The following is a 14,885-nucleotide window of genomic DNA, read 5'->3' as shown; positions in this document are numbered from 1 at the left end:
GAAATCACTGCAGATGGTGACTGCAGCCATGAAATTAAACGACGCTTACTCCTTGGAAGGAAAGTTATGACCAACCTAGATAGCATATTCAAAAGCAGAGACATTACTTTGCCGACTAAGGTCCATCTAGTCAAGGCTATGGTTTTTCCTGTGGTCATGTATGGATGTGAGAGCTGGACTGTGAAGAAGGCTGAGCGCCAAAGAATTGATGCTTTTGAACTGTGGTGTTGGAGAAGACTCTTGAGAGTCCCTTGGACTGCAAGGAGATCCAACCAGTCCATTCTGAAGGAGATCACCCCTGGGATTTCTTTGGAAGGAATGATGCTAAAGCTGAAACTCCAGTACTTTGACTACCTCATGCGAAGAGCTGACTCATTGGAAAAGACTCTGATGCTGGGAGGGATTGGGGGCAGGAGGAGAAGGGGACGACAGAGGATGAGATGGCTGGATGGCATCACGGACTCGATGGACTGAGTCTGAGTGAACTCCGGGAGTTGGTGATGGACAGGGAGGCCTGGCGTGCTGCAATTCATGGGGTCGCAAAGAGTCGGACATGACTGAGCGACTGAATTGAACTGAACTGAACTAATCACATATCTGAACAGAATTTTGTAGACAGCTATCACCTCTGATCAAACAGACCAGCTTCTTCAGTTTATCCTTACAGACCATGATTTTCCCTTGTCTCCTGTCATCACCTCTAGATGGACTCCTAGTTACACATGTCTAGTTTATAAAAATCACTTGATCTTAGCGAAAAGGCCAAGAAGTGATACTCGAGATAGTCTGATAGCCCCAGGAATGAGAACTCCCTCACTCTGGACACAATAACTTTTATATATTACTTGGAATTACCACTCCATCATTCTGATGATTTGATATGAAATCCATATTACTAGTACCCTGCTTTCAACCAAGGAACTGACTTCAGAGTGAAGGAATGAGACAAGAGGCTGCTGCCTAAAGGAATTCATTGTTCTTATCACAAGTCTGATCACCCACAACTATGGTAAACTCACAAAAAAAGAAAAAAAAAAGTGAGTGAACAGTTCACTGAAACCACTGCGGCACAAGCTGGTGGGTATCGCTTTGTGAGGCTGGAACGCTAGCTTACAGAATATGGCACATGCTCAGAACCATACATGGTTCTGACACTTCTATCCCACAGACAGAATGCATGCATTCAGGAAAAAAGGTAGAAGCCTTTAAAATCTTTCCTTTCCATCTCTGTGACTGTGCTTTGTTAGATGGAAGATATTAGAAATAAGGGAGGGGCAATTCTATCAAGAGACAGGAGCCATCTAGTCATTTTACATTCTTTATGTCACTGAAATAGTGACATAAGCAGGCAATAGGGGGTGACAATGTTGACTAAACTATGACTGACCTTAACTATCAAGGAGAAATAAGGTTACCTTAAAAAAAAGACAGTCAATAGGAGTCTGGCTAATAACAAGGGGACCACTTTACCAAGCTTGATCATAGAAATTAACAAAAAATTATTTTAAACTTATATGTACAGGGCTAGTAAAGTTTTAGCCTACTTAAGAATACTTGTACCACTGCAACAAGCAAAAACCCAGCTAATGAGAACCTGGCTGAATTCAAGGGGAAAAAAAAGAGATGTATAGAGGATGGAAGAATTTAAATAATAGAAAAAATGGGCTGTAGCCTTCACTTCTATTTGGACACGCTGTAGTCATCATTGTTAGAATATTGATTTATTAGCTTTCTTCTTCTGTCAGTGTATGTAAATTTAGTTCAAAGTTCGGAGAAAATGGACAATAACATTTGGGCAGAATTACAGTGGACCTAGAGCAAGAATGGCTATCATGTGAAGATGGAGAATTCTGAGAGAGATAGGTGAGTTTTTGAATTGTCAACAAGTTTATATGTATGGATGTAGAAGTCTTAAAAGTGTGAACTGCCTTTCTATGGGGGAAGAAGCCACTGTACAGCAAATCATAATTGTTCCTGGAAGAGAAAAAAAGGACTGGAGAATGGTAAAGAATAAAGTTCAACTGTAAAATTTACTTCTTCAAAAAACTTGAAAATGGAATTAAATGTAGACATACAGCATATTACCCTTAATTTAATTCAGAGCAGTGGACACCCAATCATAAATTTAACTTATTATTCTGTATATTTTAAAATATTTTTGAAAATTTTACTTTTAAATTCACAGAGTTAATCTTTTATTGGTAAACCAAACAATATTTACCTTTTAAAGTAGTCTTTTCTCCCAAGTACCTGTACGTAAAGGTAAAACTACATAAACTGTGGCCTCTATATAGACTGATCCATTTGATGTCAGAAGAGGTATAAAATACAATTTCATAGTTGGATATCCTCTCTTGTGCTTCTGCCACCAACATGAGAACACAGCCAAGAGTAGCCTGGCTTTCAGAACAAGGCATGTAGAACAGACCCAAAGCATTTTTGCAACCTGATGTCAAACTTCAACTGACTAGTAAGCCCATGAATGAGAGAAGCAAATGTTTGCTATAAACCTCTGAGATTTTTGAGGTCCTTACGTGGTATAATGGTGGCAATAGGTAACTGATACATTAAAGATTTATTAGACTATACATTTTTGGGGTATATTTTTATATTACAATAAAAATATATGAAAAATATTACCTATCTCAACATATAAATGTATTTATTCAAATTAAACTCAGTGCAATTTAAATTCAGAACAAAGCAATTTTCTTTATACATTTAAAGCATATCCCATCTTTATCTACAGACCCATAAACTTTTTGCACAAGTAGGAAAACTTAAAATTTATTTTGAATAGATTTGTACAAGTTACTGGATAGTTTAAAATTAGTAATTTAAAGCTTCCACTTTTATTTAGAGGAAGAATAGGAAATTAATTTTCCAGTTACTGGTCTGAAAAAGAAAACAGCTTGCTATAATTTTGAATGTTCCATAGTATAAGCACTATCAAAATATCACTGTCAAGATAGCATACAAACACCCTAAATGTAGACCCTATGGTAGAGATTGCTAGCTGTTCACCAAATCTCATTTCTTCTTCATCCTGGAAAGCACACTTAAACTGACCCTAGTCAGTGGAAAGTGATCTGGGCCACCTCTAGGACCGGCACGTAAGAGCCTCCCACATGTGCACCTCCACGTCTTCCTTCCCTTGCAGTTGACTATGATGGTGAATCCACCATTCCATGTTTTAAAGACAGCAGAGTCATAGCCAACCTGGGTCCCTGGTCAATGTTTCACGAGCAAGAAATAGACTGGTATTGTGTTTGCAAAATCTGTTTAACATATACGAAATGATAGTTTAGAAAAAAAAGCCAAATCATTTGCCTGCCTCTCTTAAACTGAACCTCTACAGTTATTGCAGCTTTCATGAACTACTTGCAGGCTTATGACAAGTATTATGAGATGAAAATATGTCAACCACAAGTAGCATGTGCTTCACATAGGTTGTTAACGCCAATGGAATAGAAATAAAAACATAATAAACAATATTCTCCTTATAGCTATGAAAAACAAACGATATAATCACGTACAGCCTAATGATTAAAATTAAAATCAGGTTTTTTAACTAAAAGGACTCAATCAAGAAATTTCTTAATTACAGACGAAAGTTTGTAATATGACCTAAAATGCAATCATATTCTCTTACCATCTGTACCATGAGGAACAGTAATCTGTTGAACTGAAGATGATGAAGCAAACTTGACAGGAACATTGCCCAACTTCTGTGTGCCGAGCTCTGGAATTTCACGTCCATGATCTTCAGCATTAACAAAAATTTCAGATGAAAACGTGGCTTTACCTGGACTTTCTGTTGTTATCTGAGTGACTGCGTCAGATGATAATTTTCCAGAGGAGGGAGAAAACAGGGTCTTAATCTCCTCTGGTGATCTGAAAAACAAGAGAAAGGGCACAGCAGGTCATATTCTTGGCTTATCACAAATTGTTATTTCTTTCCAAACATCGCTTCAATATTTTGTGGAGACATACCAGACTTCAATGGTGAAGTTATTTCTGGAGTACACTTTGCTTTTTTAGATACTTATTACAATGTGATCACATTTATTTTAAAACTGACTTTTATTTTCAATTCACAATGCTATTTAATAAGGACAAGGTCCTTTTCAGTTGAAGTGAAAATATATCCATTCAAAAATAAAATTACTGGAAGTACACTATAAATTAGGGGAGTATGCTAAACAAATAGAGTGTACAAAAAAAAAAAACAAGAAATAATACCTTTCCTCAAAAAATTTATATGTCAGTGGGGGAACTAGAGGTTTTTAAGGTTGTAATTATGTATAAAGATTATAAAGAATACATATTAAGACATAATAGAGTAAATAAATGACTGTATAAACAACTAAATAATAGAAGGGAGAAGACAAATCATGCTAATAGAAAACCCCCATATGTAGGTAAGCCCCTCTTGCCATTAAGCTCCTCCTCAAGGAGGTGAAGCTTAATCTTAAGTTCAGTCCTGAGTTCACTGAGTTCCAAAGAAGAGAGCAAAAACGGCAGAAAAAGTAACTTCACAGTGGAGAAACCTGGCAAACACCATGTTATCCAAGTGATGATGGTTCGCATCACCAGTGATACCATGTGGACATTACATATTCTCTGTTACGATGTGGCGAGCATTCACCTATGGTATTCTTTGCCAAATCCCAGAACTCCAGTCTAATCATGAGAAAAACATCAGCCAAATTCAGATTGAGAAAAACTCCATAAAATGCCAGACCAATATTCCTCAAGACTGTCAAAATCATGAAAAACATGGAAGGGATGAGGAACTGTCATAGACCAGAGAGGACCAAGGAGACCTGACGACTAACTAAATACAGTGAGATACACTGGATAGGGTCCAGTATATCGGGGACAGGGAAAGGTCGCCAATGGGAACACTAGTGAGACCTAGAGAGTCTTAAGTTTAGTTAATAGTAATATATAAATGTTGGCTTCTTAATTTTTAAAAATATACTATGGTAAAGAGGTTAACTAACAATAGGAAAAACTGGGAGAGGAGTTAACTGTGTTATGTTTGTATCTTTTCTCCAGATTTTAAATTATTTGAAAATAAAAAATATTTATTTTTTTAAAATGTAGTAATATTGGATTTCCCTGGTGGGCCAGTGGTTAAGAATCCTCCTGCCACTTCAGGGGACATGTGTTCAATCCTTGAACTGGGAGGATTCTGCAGAGTGGGGTGACTGGGCCCATGCCACAGCTATTGAGCCTGTACTCTAGAGCCCACAGAAGAAGTCACCACAATGACAAGCCCAAGCACCGAATGAGAAAGGCCCCACACAGAAACAAAGACCCAGCACAGTCAGAAAAAGAAAAAAGGAGTAATACTGTATTGTATCATATTGATGTAACAGCTGTATCACAAAACCAGAGGAGCTTTTAAATCCCTATCCTTTGTCTACTCGCCACTAATTAAAAGGACATCTCCCTTATGTATATAGAAGCAAAAATCCTAAAATGTTAGACAACCAAATGTACAGTGAGTGAGTGAATGTCTGTGTGCGTGTGAATGAATTCCTACCAAGCTGGTTTACTCCAGAAGTGCAAGGTAAGTTAACATTCAAATATCAACCAATATAATTCACTACATCAAAAGAAGAAAATTTGCATGATCCTATCAATATAGTCAGATAAAACATTTGATGAAATTCAATAATTACGTATGATTAAAAACTTGTAGCAAACGGAAACTACAAAAAACTTTAGAGCCATGATCCTATTTATAGTGAAATGTGAAGAATGTCCACCATAGGAACAAAATAAGGATGCTAACTGTTACCTTCTCTATTCAGTATGTTAGTAAAAGTCTTAAATGGCATTAGCAGTAAGGCAGGAAAAAGAAATCAGACATATAAGGATAAGAAAGGAAGAAATAATACTGTCACTTTTCATATTTGATATAATTAGGGATACAGAAAATCTAAAACAATCTATAGATAACTTATAAAATATGTTAACTTTTCAGAAGAGTTACCAGATAAGAGAACAAACTTTTAAGAATTCCCCTATATTCTTTGGTATCTGAAAAGTTATACAATTAAAAACCAAAAGAAATGCAATATACATTATCATCAAAACATCAAATACCTAAGTATAAAAAAGATATAAGAACACTAAACAGAAAACTATTGATACATCACAGAGAGAAATTAAAGGTGATCTGAATAGGATTTCCACTTCCAGTTATGATATACAGGTACACCTCATTCTATTGCACTTAACTTTATTGTACTTTGCAGATATTGCATTCTTTTAAACAAATTGAATTTTAGTTACTAGTAATAGTAATATATAGTTAATAGTAATATAAAAATGTTGGCTTTTTAATTTTTAAAAATATACTATGGTAAAGAGGTTAACAATAGGAAAAACTGTGGCAACCTTGTGTCAGGTAAGTCTATTGGTGCCATTTTGCCAACAACATTTGCTTACTTTCTGGCTCTATGTCACAATTTGGTAATTCTCACAATATTTCAGACATTTTCATTATAATACTTGCTACATGATCCATGATCAGTGATCTCTGATGTTACTATTGCAAAAAGATTACACCTTTCTGAAGGTTCAGATGATGGCTAGCATTTTTAAGGTCTGCTTGTAATTAACATATGTACATCATTTATACATAATGCTGCTGCACACTTAGTAGACGACAGTATAGTGTAAACAAAACTTTTACATGCACTGGGAAATGAAAAAATCCACGTGACCTGCTTTACTAACATATTCACTTTATTGTAATGGTCTGGGACCAAATCCATATCTCTATAATACGTCTGCACTAGGTAGCCACAGAAAATCATTCCTGTTGCAACAAGTAAACAAAATTGAATAAATTATATAAACATTATAGTTTAAAAATATCACAGAGCTACAGAAGCAATCAAGAAACAATATCAACTAATATGCTAGAAAGGGACATTTAGAGATCTAAGGCAGGGGGATTTGGTGTAGGAAGACATACTCTTCTGGAAAGAGAAATTACCAGAGCTTTTGGTGAACTCATTTGCTGGCACAATGGAGTGAAATCTAGCAGAAAACAAAGTCAAGCTGACGGGGGACTGAGTCAAGAAAGCTGAGTGAAATTTCCTGCACAGTCAAAGAACTAATGAAACAGAAATCCCACTAGATAAAGGGGCTTGTTTTTGAACAAGCCAGTTCAAATTCACCAGTTTTTGAACCTACATAAGATAGGAAGCGAAATAACTAATGCTTGAGAGAAAGAAATTTCAAGTGACAAATCCAAGACTAGGAGATGACTGTGGCTCGGATCATGAGCTCCTTTGGCAAAATTCGGCCTTAAACAGAAGTAGGGAAAACCATTAGGCCATTTACATATAATCTAAATCAAATCCCTTATGTACAGGGATCCCTTCCCTTTCCTTCCCACAGTGGAAGTGACAAACAGATTCAAGGGATTAGATCTGATGGACAGAATGCCTGAAGAACTATAATGGGGGTTCGTAACATTGCACGTAGGTGGCGACCAAAACCATCTCCAAGAAAACGCAATAAGGCAAAATGGTTGTCTGAGGAGGCCTTACAAATAGCTGAGAAAAGAAGAGGAGCAAAGGAGAAAGGGAAAGATATACCCATCTGAATGCAGAGTTTCAAAGAATAGCAAGGAGAGATAAGAAAGTCTTCTTCAGTGAACAATGCAAAGAAATAGAGGGAAAAAACAGGATGAGAAAGACTAGAGACCTCCTTCAAGAAAATTAGAGGTACAAAGGAACATTTTATGCAAAGATGGGCACAATAAAGGACAGAAACAGTATGGACCTAACAGAAGTGAAAGATATTAAGAAGAGGTGGCAAGAATACACAGAACTGTAAAAAAAAGGTCTTAATGACCTGGATAACCACGATGGTGTGGTCATTCACCTACAGCCAGACATCCTGCAGTTTGAAGTCAACTGGGCCTTAGGAAGTATTTCTATGAACAAAGTTAGTGGAGGTGATGGAATTCCAGGTAAGCTATTTCAAATCCGGAAAGACGATATTGTTAAAGTACTGCACTCAATATGCCACCAAATTTGGAAAGCTCAGCCTAAATTATCTCTAAGTAAAAAGGCTTTGACCCAATTAGTAAGAAATTAAAATTAAAATTAACTGGTTGGCACCAACAAATTGGATTAACAGCATTTGTATATACAAGCAACAAATAACTAGAAAATACAAAATCTAAAATGCCATATACAAAATTATCATAAAACATAAAATGCTGAGGAATAAACTTAATGAAAAATGTGAAAGCCTACGCAATAAAAATTACATCTTACTGAGAGATACCAAGCCAGTGGCAGGGAGGGAGGAAGGGGAGAACATGTTCATGCTTGGAGGGGACTCCAGTATTACTAAGATGTCAATCATTCTCAAAATGACTACAGATTCAATGCAACATTGAACAAAATCCCAGGAGGATTTTAGAAGAAACTGAGAAGACTATTCTAAAATTTATATGGAACTGCACAGAATCTAAAATAGAAAAAAAAAATGTTGAAAGTAAAATAAGCTTAGAGGACATAATCTGATTTCAAGACAATATAAAGCTACAATAACAAAAACATCATGGTATGGCTGCAAAGACAGATAAATAGTTCAAAGGAACAGAGTAGAAACTTAAAAATAAACCCCCATATAAAAGGTCAATTGATTTTTGACAGAGGTGCCAACTACTTCAATAAGGAAATAAATGAGGGTGCTGGAATATCCAGTAAAAGAAAATGGTTCTGAATTATGTAAACTACAGTACATACAGAAATTAATTTGATACAGATGAAAGACATAAAAAAATAAAGCTAGAACTATTTTCATTTCCAGAAGAAAATATAGGAGAAAATTTCATAACACTGGCGTAGGCATCATTCCTAGACAAGACACAAAAAAGTACCAACCATACAAGAGAAAATGGCTGTCCATCAACAAATGAATGGATAAAGAGGATACTGTATATACATTTATATATACAATAAAATACTCAGCCATAAAAAAGAACGAAATTTTGGCACTTTCAACAACTTGGATGGACTGGAGGCTACGATATTAAGTGAAATAAGAGACAGAGATAAAATGTCATATGATATCAATTATATGCGGAATCTAAAAACTACAACAAACTAGAGATTATAACAAAAAAGAAACAGACTAACAGATACAGAAAACAGTCTAGTAGTTACCAGTGGGGAGGGGAAGGGCAATACAGGAGTAGAGGGTAAAGTGGTACAAACTATTATGCATAAAATAAGCTACAAGGATATAATGTACAACACAAGGAATATGGTTAATATTTTATAATAACTATAATAAATGAAGTATAACCTTTAAAATGGTGAATCATATATTGTACACTTGCAACTTATGCAGTATAGAAAAAGAAAAATTAACAAACTTGATTTCATAAACTTAAAACTTTTTCTTCATGAAGCCACCAGGAAGAAAATGAAAATCAAACCTCATTCTGTGAGAAAATATTTGTAATACACAGAGGATCTATTATCTTGAATATATTAAAAATTCTTAAAATCATGACACAATCCAATGGATAAGAGTGAACAGATACTTCATAAAGATATAAAAATGGCCAAGAAACGCCGAAACAACACTCAACATCATGTGTCATCAGGGAAAAACAAACTAAAACCACAATAATGTATCACTTCACATCCACATTTAGAATGGCCAAAATAAAAAATAACTGGAAATACCAAGTGTTGGCAATGGAATTTGCATATGCTGTTACTGAGAACAAAAAATGATCATCAGTTCCAGTTTTGGATACTCAATCATAACCCATTCTGTCTCTTCTACTAAGTGAAGCTATAAAACTGAGACAGACTACATGGAGCAGTTATTAGAAGACTTTTGAGAAATAATAGGAGCTGGCAATTTGATTTACTGGTACATCTGAAGTACCAGAGTCTGACACTTAGAAGTGGACATTAGTACAGACAGAAAGACCTCCAAGAAGAAGCCTTCTATTCAGGCATGAGAAGTGGAACTGGAAATAGTGTGAAAACCCCCTTTTCTTTTCTTTCTAGTAATCTCAAGCACTCAAGTGATTACATGGTGGCAGCAACACCAGCAGTAACAAGGAGTTTAAAACTCTGACAGAGGGAAACCCTCCTCTTCTGCTAGAGGAGGTGTGGTCTCAAGAGGGTAAGGCAAATCTGTGATTTTTTTCTCTGTACTGAACTGCTTGGCACTGACACAGTCACTCGAAAGAAAGGGCTAAGTTAAGCCCTGCTTTCTGTTCCGAGGACCTGAAAAGGGGAGCTCAGGGTGAAACACATAAAGGAAAGCATCTATGATAATTGCTAACAAATACGGACAGTACCACAAGTTGGTGAGGATGGAGAGTAACTGAAACATTTGTACATTGCTAGTGGGAATACAAAGGTACAGCCACTCTGGAAATCAGCTTAGCATAGTTTAGTTCTAAACAGTTCTTGTGAAGTTAAATACAGACACATATCACATGACTCAGCAGCTCTAACTATATATACATATATATATATATATAAATATATATATATATATATTCTTATTTTTTTAGCAGCTCTAACTATAATCAGCTAAAACTGGAAACAACCCAAATATCCTTTAAGGAGTCAATGTACATAGATAAACGGTGGTTTGTTTTTTTTTTAACTTTTTACTGCTTTATGCTTGTAAAAAGTAAAAAAGTAATTAAAAAGTAAAAAACTACTGATTCACAAAACAAGATGGACAAATCTTAAATACACTTTGTAAAAGATGCCAAACCTAAAAGGCTATTCCGTATTTTATGATTTCATTTACGTGACACTCTGGAAAGGCAAAACTTGGACTGAGAGAAATGCTTCATATGGAACTGTAATGTGGATTAATCAAAACTGACAGAACTAACTTTTTAACCACAAAAAGTGAATTTGATAGTATATAAATTTTTAAAAAATTAACCAAGTTATTGGGGCAAGATGGAATATAAGATTTAAGAAATGAATCTAACAGTATTATAAATGAATCATATCATCATGCTAAAGCATATAGGGAAGAAAATAACTAACCTGGGAAACAGCAACGATGTCTGGACTGAATACTACAAATAAAAAACCTCGTTAAGTCGTCAAGTCGCTTGCTCAGTCGTGTCCGACTCTTTGCGACCCCATGGACTGTAGCCCACCAGGCTCCTCTGTCCATGGGATTCTCCAGGCAAGAATACTGGAGACGGTTGCCATTTCCTTCTCCAAGGGATCTTTCCCAATCCAGGGATCGAACTCAGGTCTCCCACATTGCAAGCAGACTCTTTAACCTCTGAGCCACCAGGGAAGGCCCCCCCCCCCCCCAAAAAAAACCTGTACATAGTTGGAGAATTTGTTTCTCACCTGGGTATGGGATAAGAATTCTGAAACTACATATACTGGGGTAAATATACTGTAGTTAATGAGAGCCATGTTTATCACCATTGGAGAAAAAAGTTTATAAATAAAAGAAAAAAGCTAGAATCAACAGCATGGTTCTAGACTAGTTGGAGGTATCAACACTGACCTGTGATTTAAAAAAAAAATACACACACATAAATACATACACACATTACAATCAAGATAAACTGACTATAGATGTAGACACATGTGTGAGTTAATGCCTACAATCTTTAGCTTTATTCACTCACCAGGGAAAGAAGCAGTGTCATCCTAGTATGTCTTAAAAAAATCACAACACAAAGCAAAAAAGATCTTGAAACAAATGAAACTGTGAACAAAACATACCAAAACCTATGAGACAAAAGCAGTTCTAAGGACATTTATAATGATAAATGCCTTCATTAAGAAAAAAGAAAGGCCTCAAATAATCTCACATCTCAAGGAATTAGAAGAATGGACCAGCCCAAAGCACACAAAGAAAGGAAATAAGAAAGATCAAAGTAGAAGAAAGAAAAATCAAAGGAAAAAAAAAAGGATCAGAGACCAGAAAAATAGAAAAGATCAAGATTAAGAACCTAGTTTTTGATGATAGACAAAAATGACGAACCTTTAGCTACAATAAGGAAGAGGGACTCAATCAGAAATGAAAGAGAAGACATGACAACTGATACACAGGATCATAAGAGATTATTATGAACAGTTATATGCCAACAAATTGGATAACCTAGCAGAAATGGATAATTTCCACTATCCATAAGATACATCCAGTTTACCAAGACTGATTCACGAAGAAACAGAAAATATAAACAGACCAATGGAGTAAGGAAAAAAAATCAGTAATCAAATCTTCCCAATAGATGGTTTTAAGTGGTGAATTCTACCAAATGTTTCAGAAAGAAATAATACCAATCCTTCTGAAACTTGTCCAAAAATTGAAGAGAGAGGACCATTTGCAAACTCATTTTACAAGGCCAGCATTACCCTGATGACCCAAAGCTAGGTGAAGATATAGAAAACTACAAACCAATTATCTGATGAATACAGACAAAACTTCTCAACAAAATATTAGCAAACTGAATTAAACAGCACATTAGAATTATACACCAAGATCAACTGGGATTTATTCCTGAGGCATAAGGATAGTTCAACATATAAAAATCAATAAACATGCCACTTTAATAGAATAAAAGATTAAAATAATGTGATTATTTCAGTAGATGCAGAAAAAGCATTTGACAAAGTACATCTTTCTTGATAAAAACTCTCAACAAACTGGGTATAGAAGAAACATCCCTCAACATAATAAAGGTGATGTATGACAAACTCTCAGCTAACATCAAACTCAGTGGTGAAAGGATGAAGCTTTCCCTCTAGTATCAGGAACAAGATAAGAGTGCCCACTGCTAGCACTTTTACTCAACACAGCACTGCAAGTCCTAACCAGAACGATTAGGCAAGAAAAGGAAATAAAAGGCATCCAATCACTAAGGAAGAAGTAAGCGGCCTTTCTTCGCACATGATATGATCTAACATCTAACAGAAATCCTAGAGACATCAGAAAAAAAAAAAGTTACGAATAATCAATGAATTCAGTAAAGTCACAGGATGCAAAATCAACACAGAAAAATCAGTTGTACACTAACAACAAAATATCTGAAAAGAACTGAAGAAAATCCCATTCACAATAGTAACAAATCAATAAATACCTAGAAATAAATTTAACCAAGGAGGTAAAAGATCTGTTCACTGAAAACTAACTTTGATGAAGGAAACTGAGGAAGACACAAACAAATGGGAAGACACATGAAATGTGTTCATGAACCAGAAAAATATTGTTTAAACATCTATATTCCTCAAAGCCATCAATATACATTTAATGCAATCCCTACCAAAATTCCAATGCCATTTTTCATAGAAAGAGGAAAAACAATTCTAAAATCTGTATAGAGTCACAAAAGACCCTGAATTGCCCAAGCAATTTTGAGAAAGAACAAAACTGGAGGTACCACACTTCCTTATTCCAATCTATAACACAAAGCTACAATAACCTAAACAGTATGGTACTGGCACAAAAACAGCCACAAAGATCAGTGGAACAGAACAGAGAACCTGTAAATAAACCCCTACACATGCATTCAACTAGTATTTTACAAGGGAGCCAAGATTACTCAGTAGAGGAAAAACAGTCTCTTCAACAGAAGGTGCTGGGAAAACTAGATAATCACATGCCCAAAAAATGACACTGGACTCCTATTTTAGTACTAACAAATTAACTTGAAATGGGTTAAAGTTTTAAACATAAGAGCTGAAAACATAAGCTCCTAGTAAAAACACAGGGAAAAACTCCTTGGCATAGGTCTTGCCAGTGGTTTTTCGGATGTAACACCAACAGCACAAGCTACACAAGCAGAAGTCAGTATGCAGGACTACATCAAACCCCAAATTTTCTGTACAGCAAAACAGTCAACAAAATGAAAAGGCAACCTACACTGATGGACTTCTGCAGCATTTTGCCAAGCGAAATACACCAGACAGGGAAAGAGAAGTACCATGGATCACTTACACATGGAACCTAAACAAGAGGACACAGAGTCGAATGCTGTCTACCAGAAGCTGGAGGGCAGGAGAACTGGGGAGATACTGGTCCAAGAGTACAAACTTCCAGTTAGAAGATGAGCAAGTTTTGGGGATCTATGCACAGTACTGTGATGATAGTTAAAAATAATGTATTAATAGAGTTGAAAGTTATTTTAGAGTATGTCTTAAATTTTCTCACCACAAAAAAAGAAATGATAATTATGTGATGTGATGCAAGTGTTAGCCAACACTTATCATGGTAATTATTCTGCAATATAAGCGTATCAAATCAACACACTGTAAACTTTAAACAAGGTTGCATATCAATTTTATCTCAACAAAGCTAGGGGGAAAATCCTATACTCCAAAAAAGAAATAAGTATTCTTTGGGGAAATGATTGATTTCAGGGCTGTGACAGGGTTCAGTAGCCAATCATGTTTTCAACTGCTAAAACTGAATCAATTTAGTAGTATGGGATTATAATCCAAAGGATGAAATAAATGCCCCTGAGTCCAGATTAATGTACATGGAAAACTAAAGGAAAAAATAAATGGGAGGAACAACACCTCTTGCTTACAGAAGAGTTCTGATTAGTAAATGGAGAAGGAATGAAGGAAATGATTTACCTACCAAGATTCTCTCTTTACAGTGGAGAATCTTGGCAGATACCATCTTTGTCAAGTAACCAAGGTTAACATCATCAGTAGTTGTATATCAACTTAATGGGCTTCCTGATGAAACGCACTGAAAATGGATAACCTCAATTTAATCTTGAGACAACATCAGACAAAGCCAACCTGAAACCAAAATAACTAATTCTCTTCAAAGATCGTGAAAAATAAGGAAGTCTGAGAAACTGCCTTCAGTTTCTCCAG

At 35.6% G+C, this 14,885-nt stretch overlaps 1 protein-coding gene across 5 annotated transcripts in view; it reads right to left on the bottom strand.

Annotated features, from left to right (window-relative positions):
* Positions 1-14,885, bottom strand: part of ALMS1 (ALMS1 centrosome and basal body associated protein) — a 190,056-nt gene that overhangs the window by 67,695 nt on the left and 107,476 nt on the right. For all 5 annotated transcript variants that reach the window (XM_069583699.1, XM_069583702.1, XM_069583700.1 and 2 more), the window contains one exon: positions 3,653-3,894. In XM_069583699.1, coding sequence (XP_069439800.1) covers positions 3,653-3,894 — 242 coding nt within the window. The remainder of the gene's footprint in view (positions 1-3,652; positions 3,895-14,885) is intronic.

This window comes from Ovis canadensis, chromosome 3 (assembly GCF_042477335.2).
Source record: "Ovis canadensis isolate MfBH-ARS-UI-01 breed Bighorn chromosome 3, ARS-UI_OviCan_v2, whole genome shotgun sequence".
In the NCBI taxonomy this organism is placed as follows: Eukaryota; Metazoa; Chordata; class Mammalia; order Artiodactyla; family Bovidae; genus Ovis; species Ovis canadensis.
The sequence above is the reverse complement of the archived record's forward strand: the minus strand, read 5'-3'. Positions and strand labels throughout refer to the sequence as shown.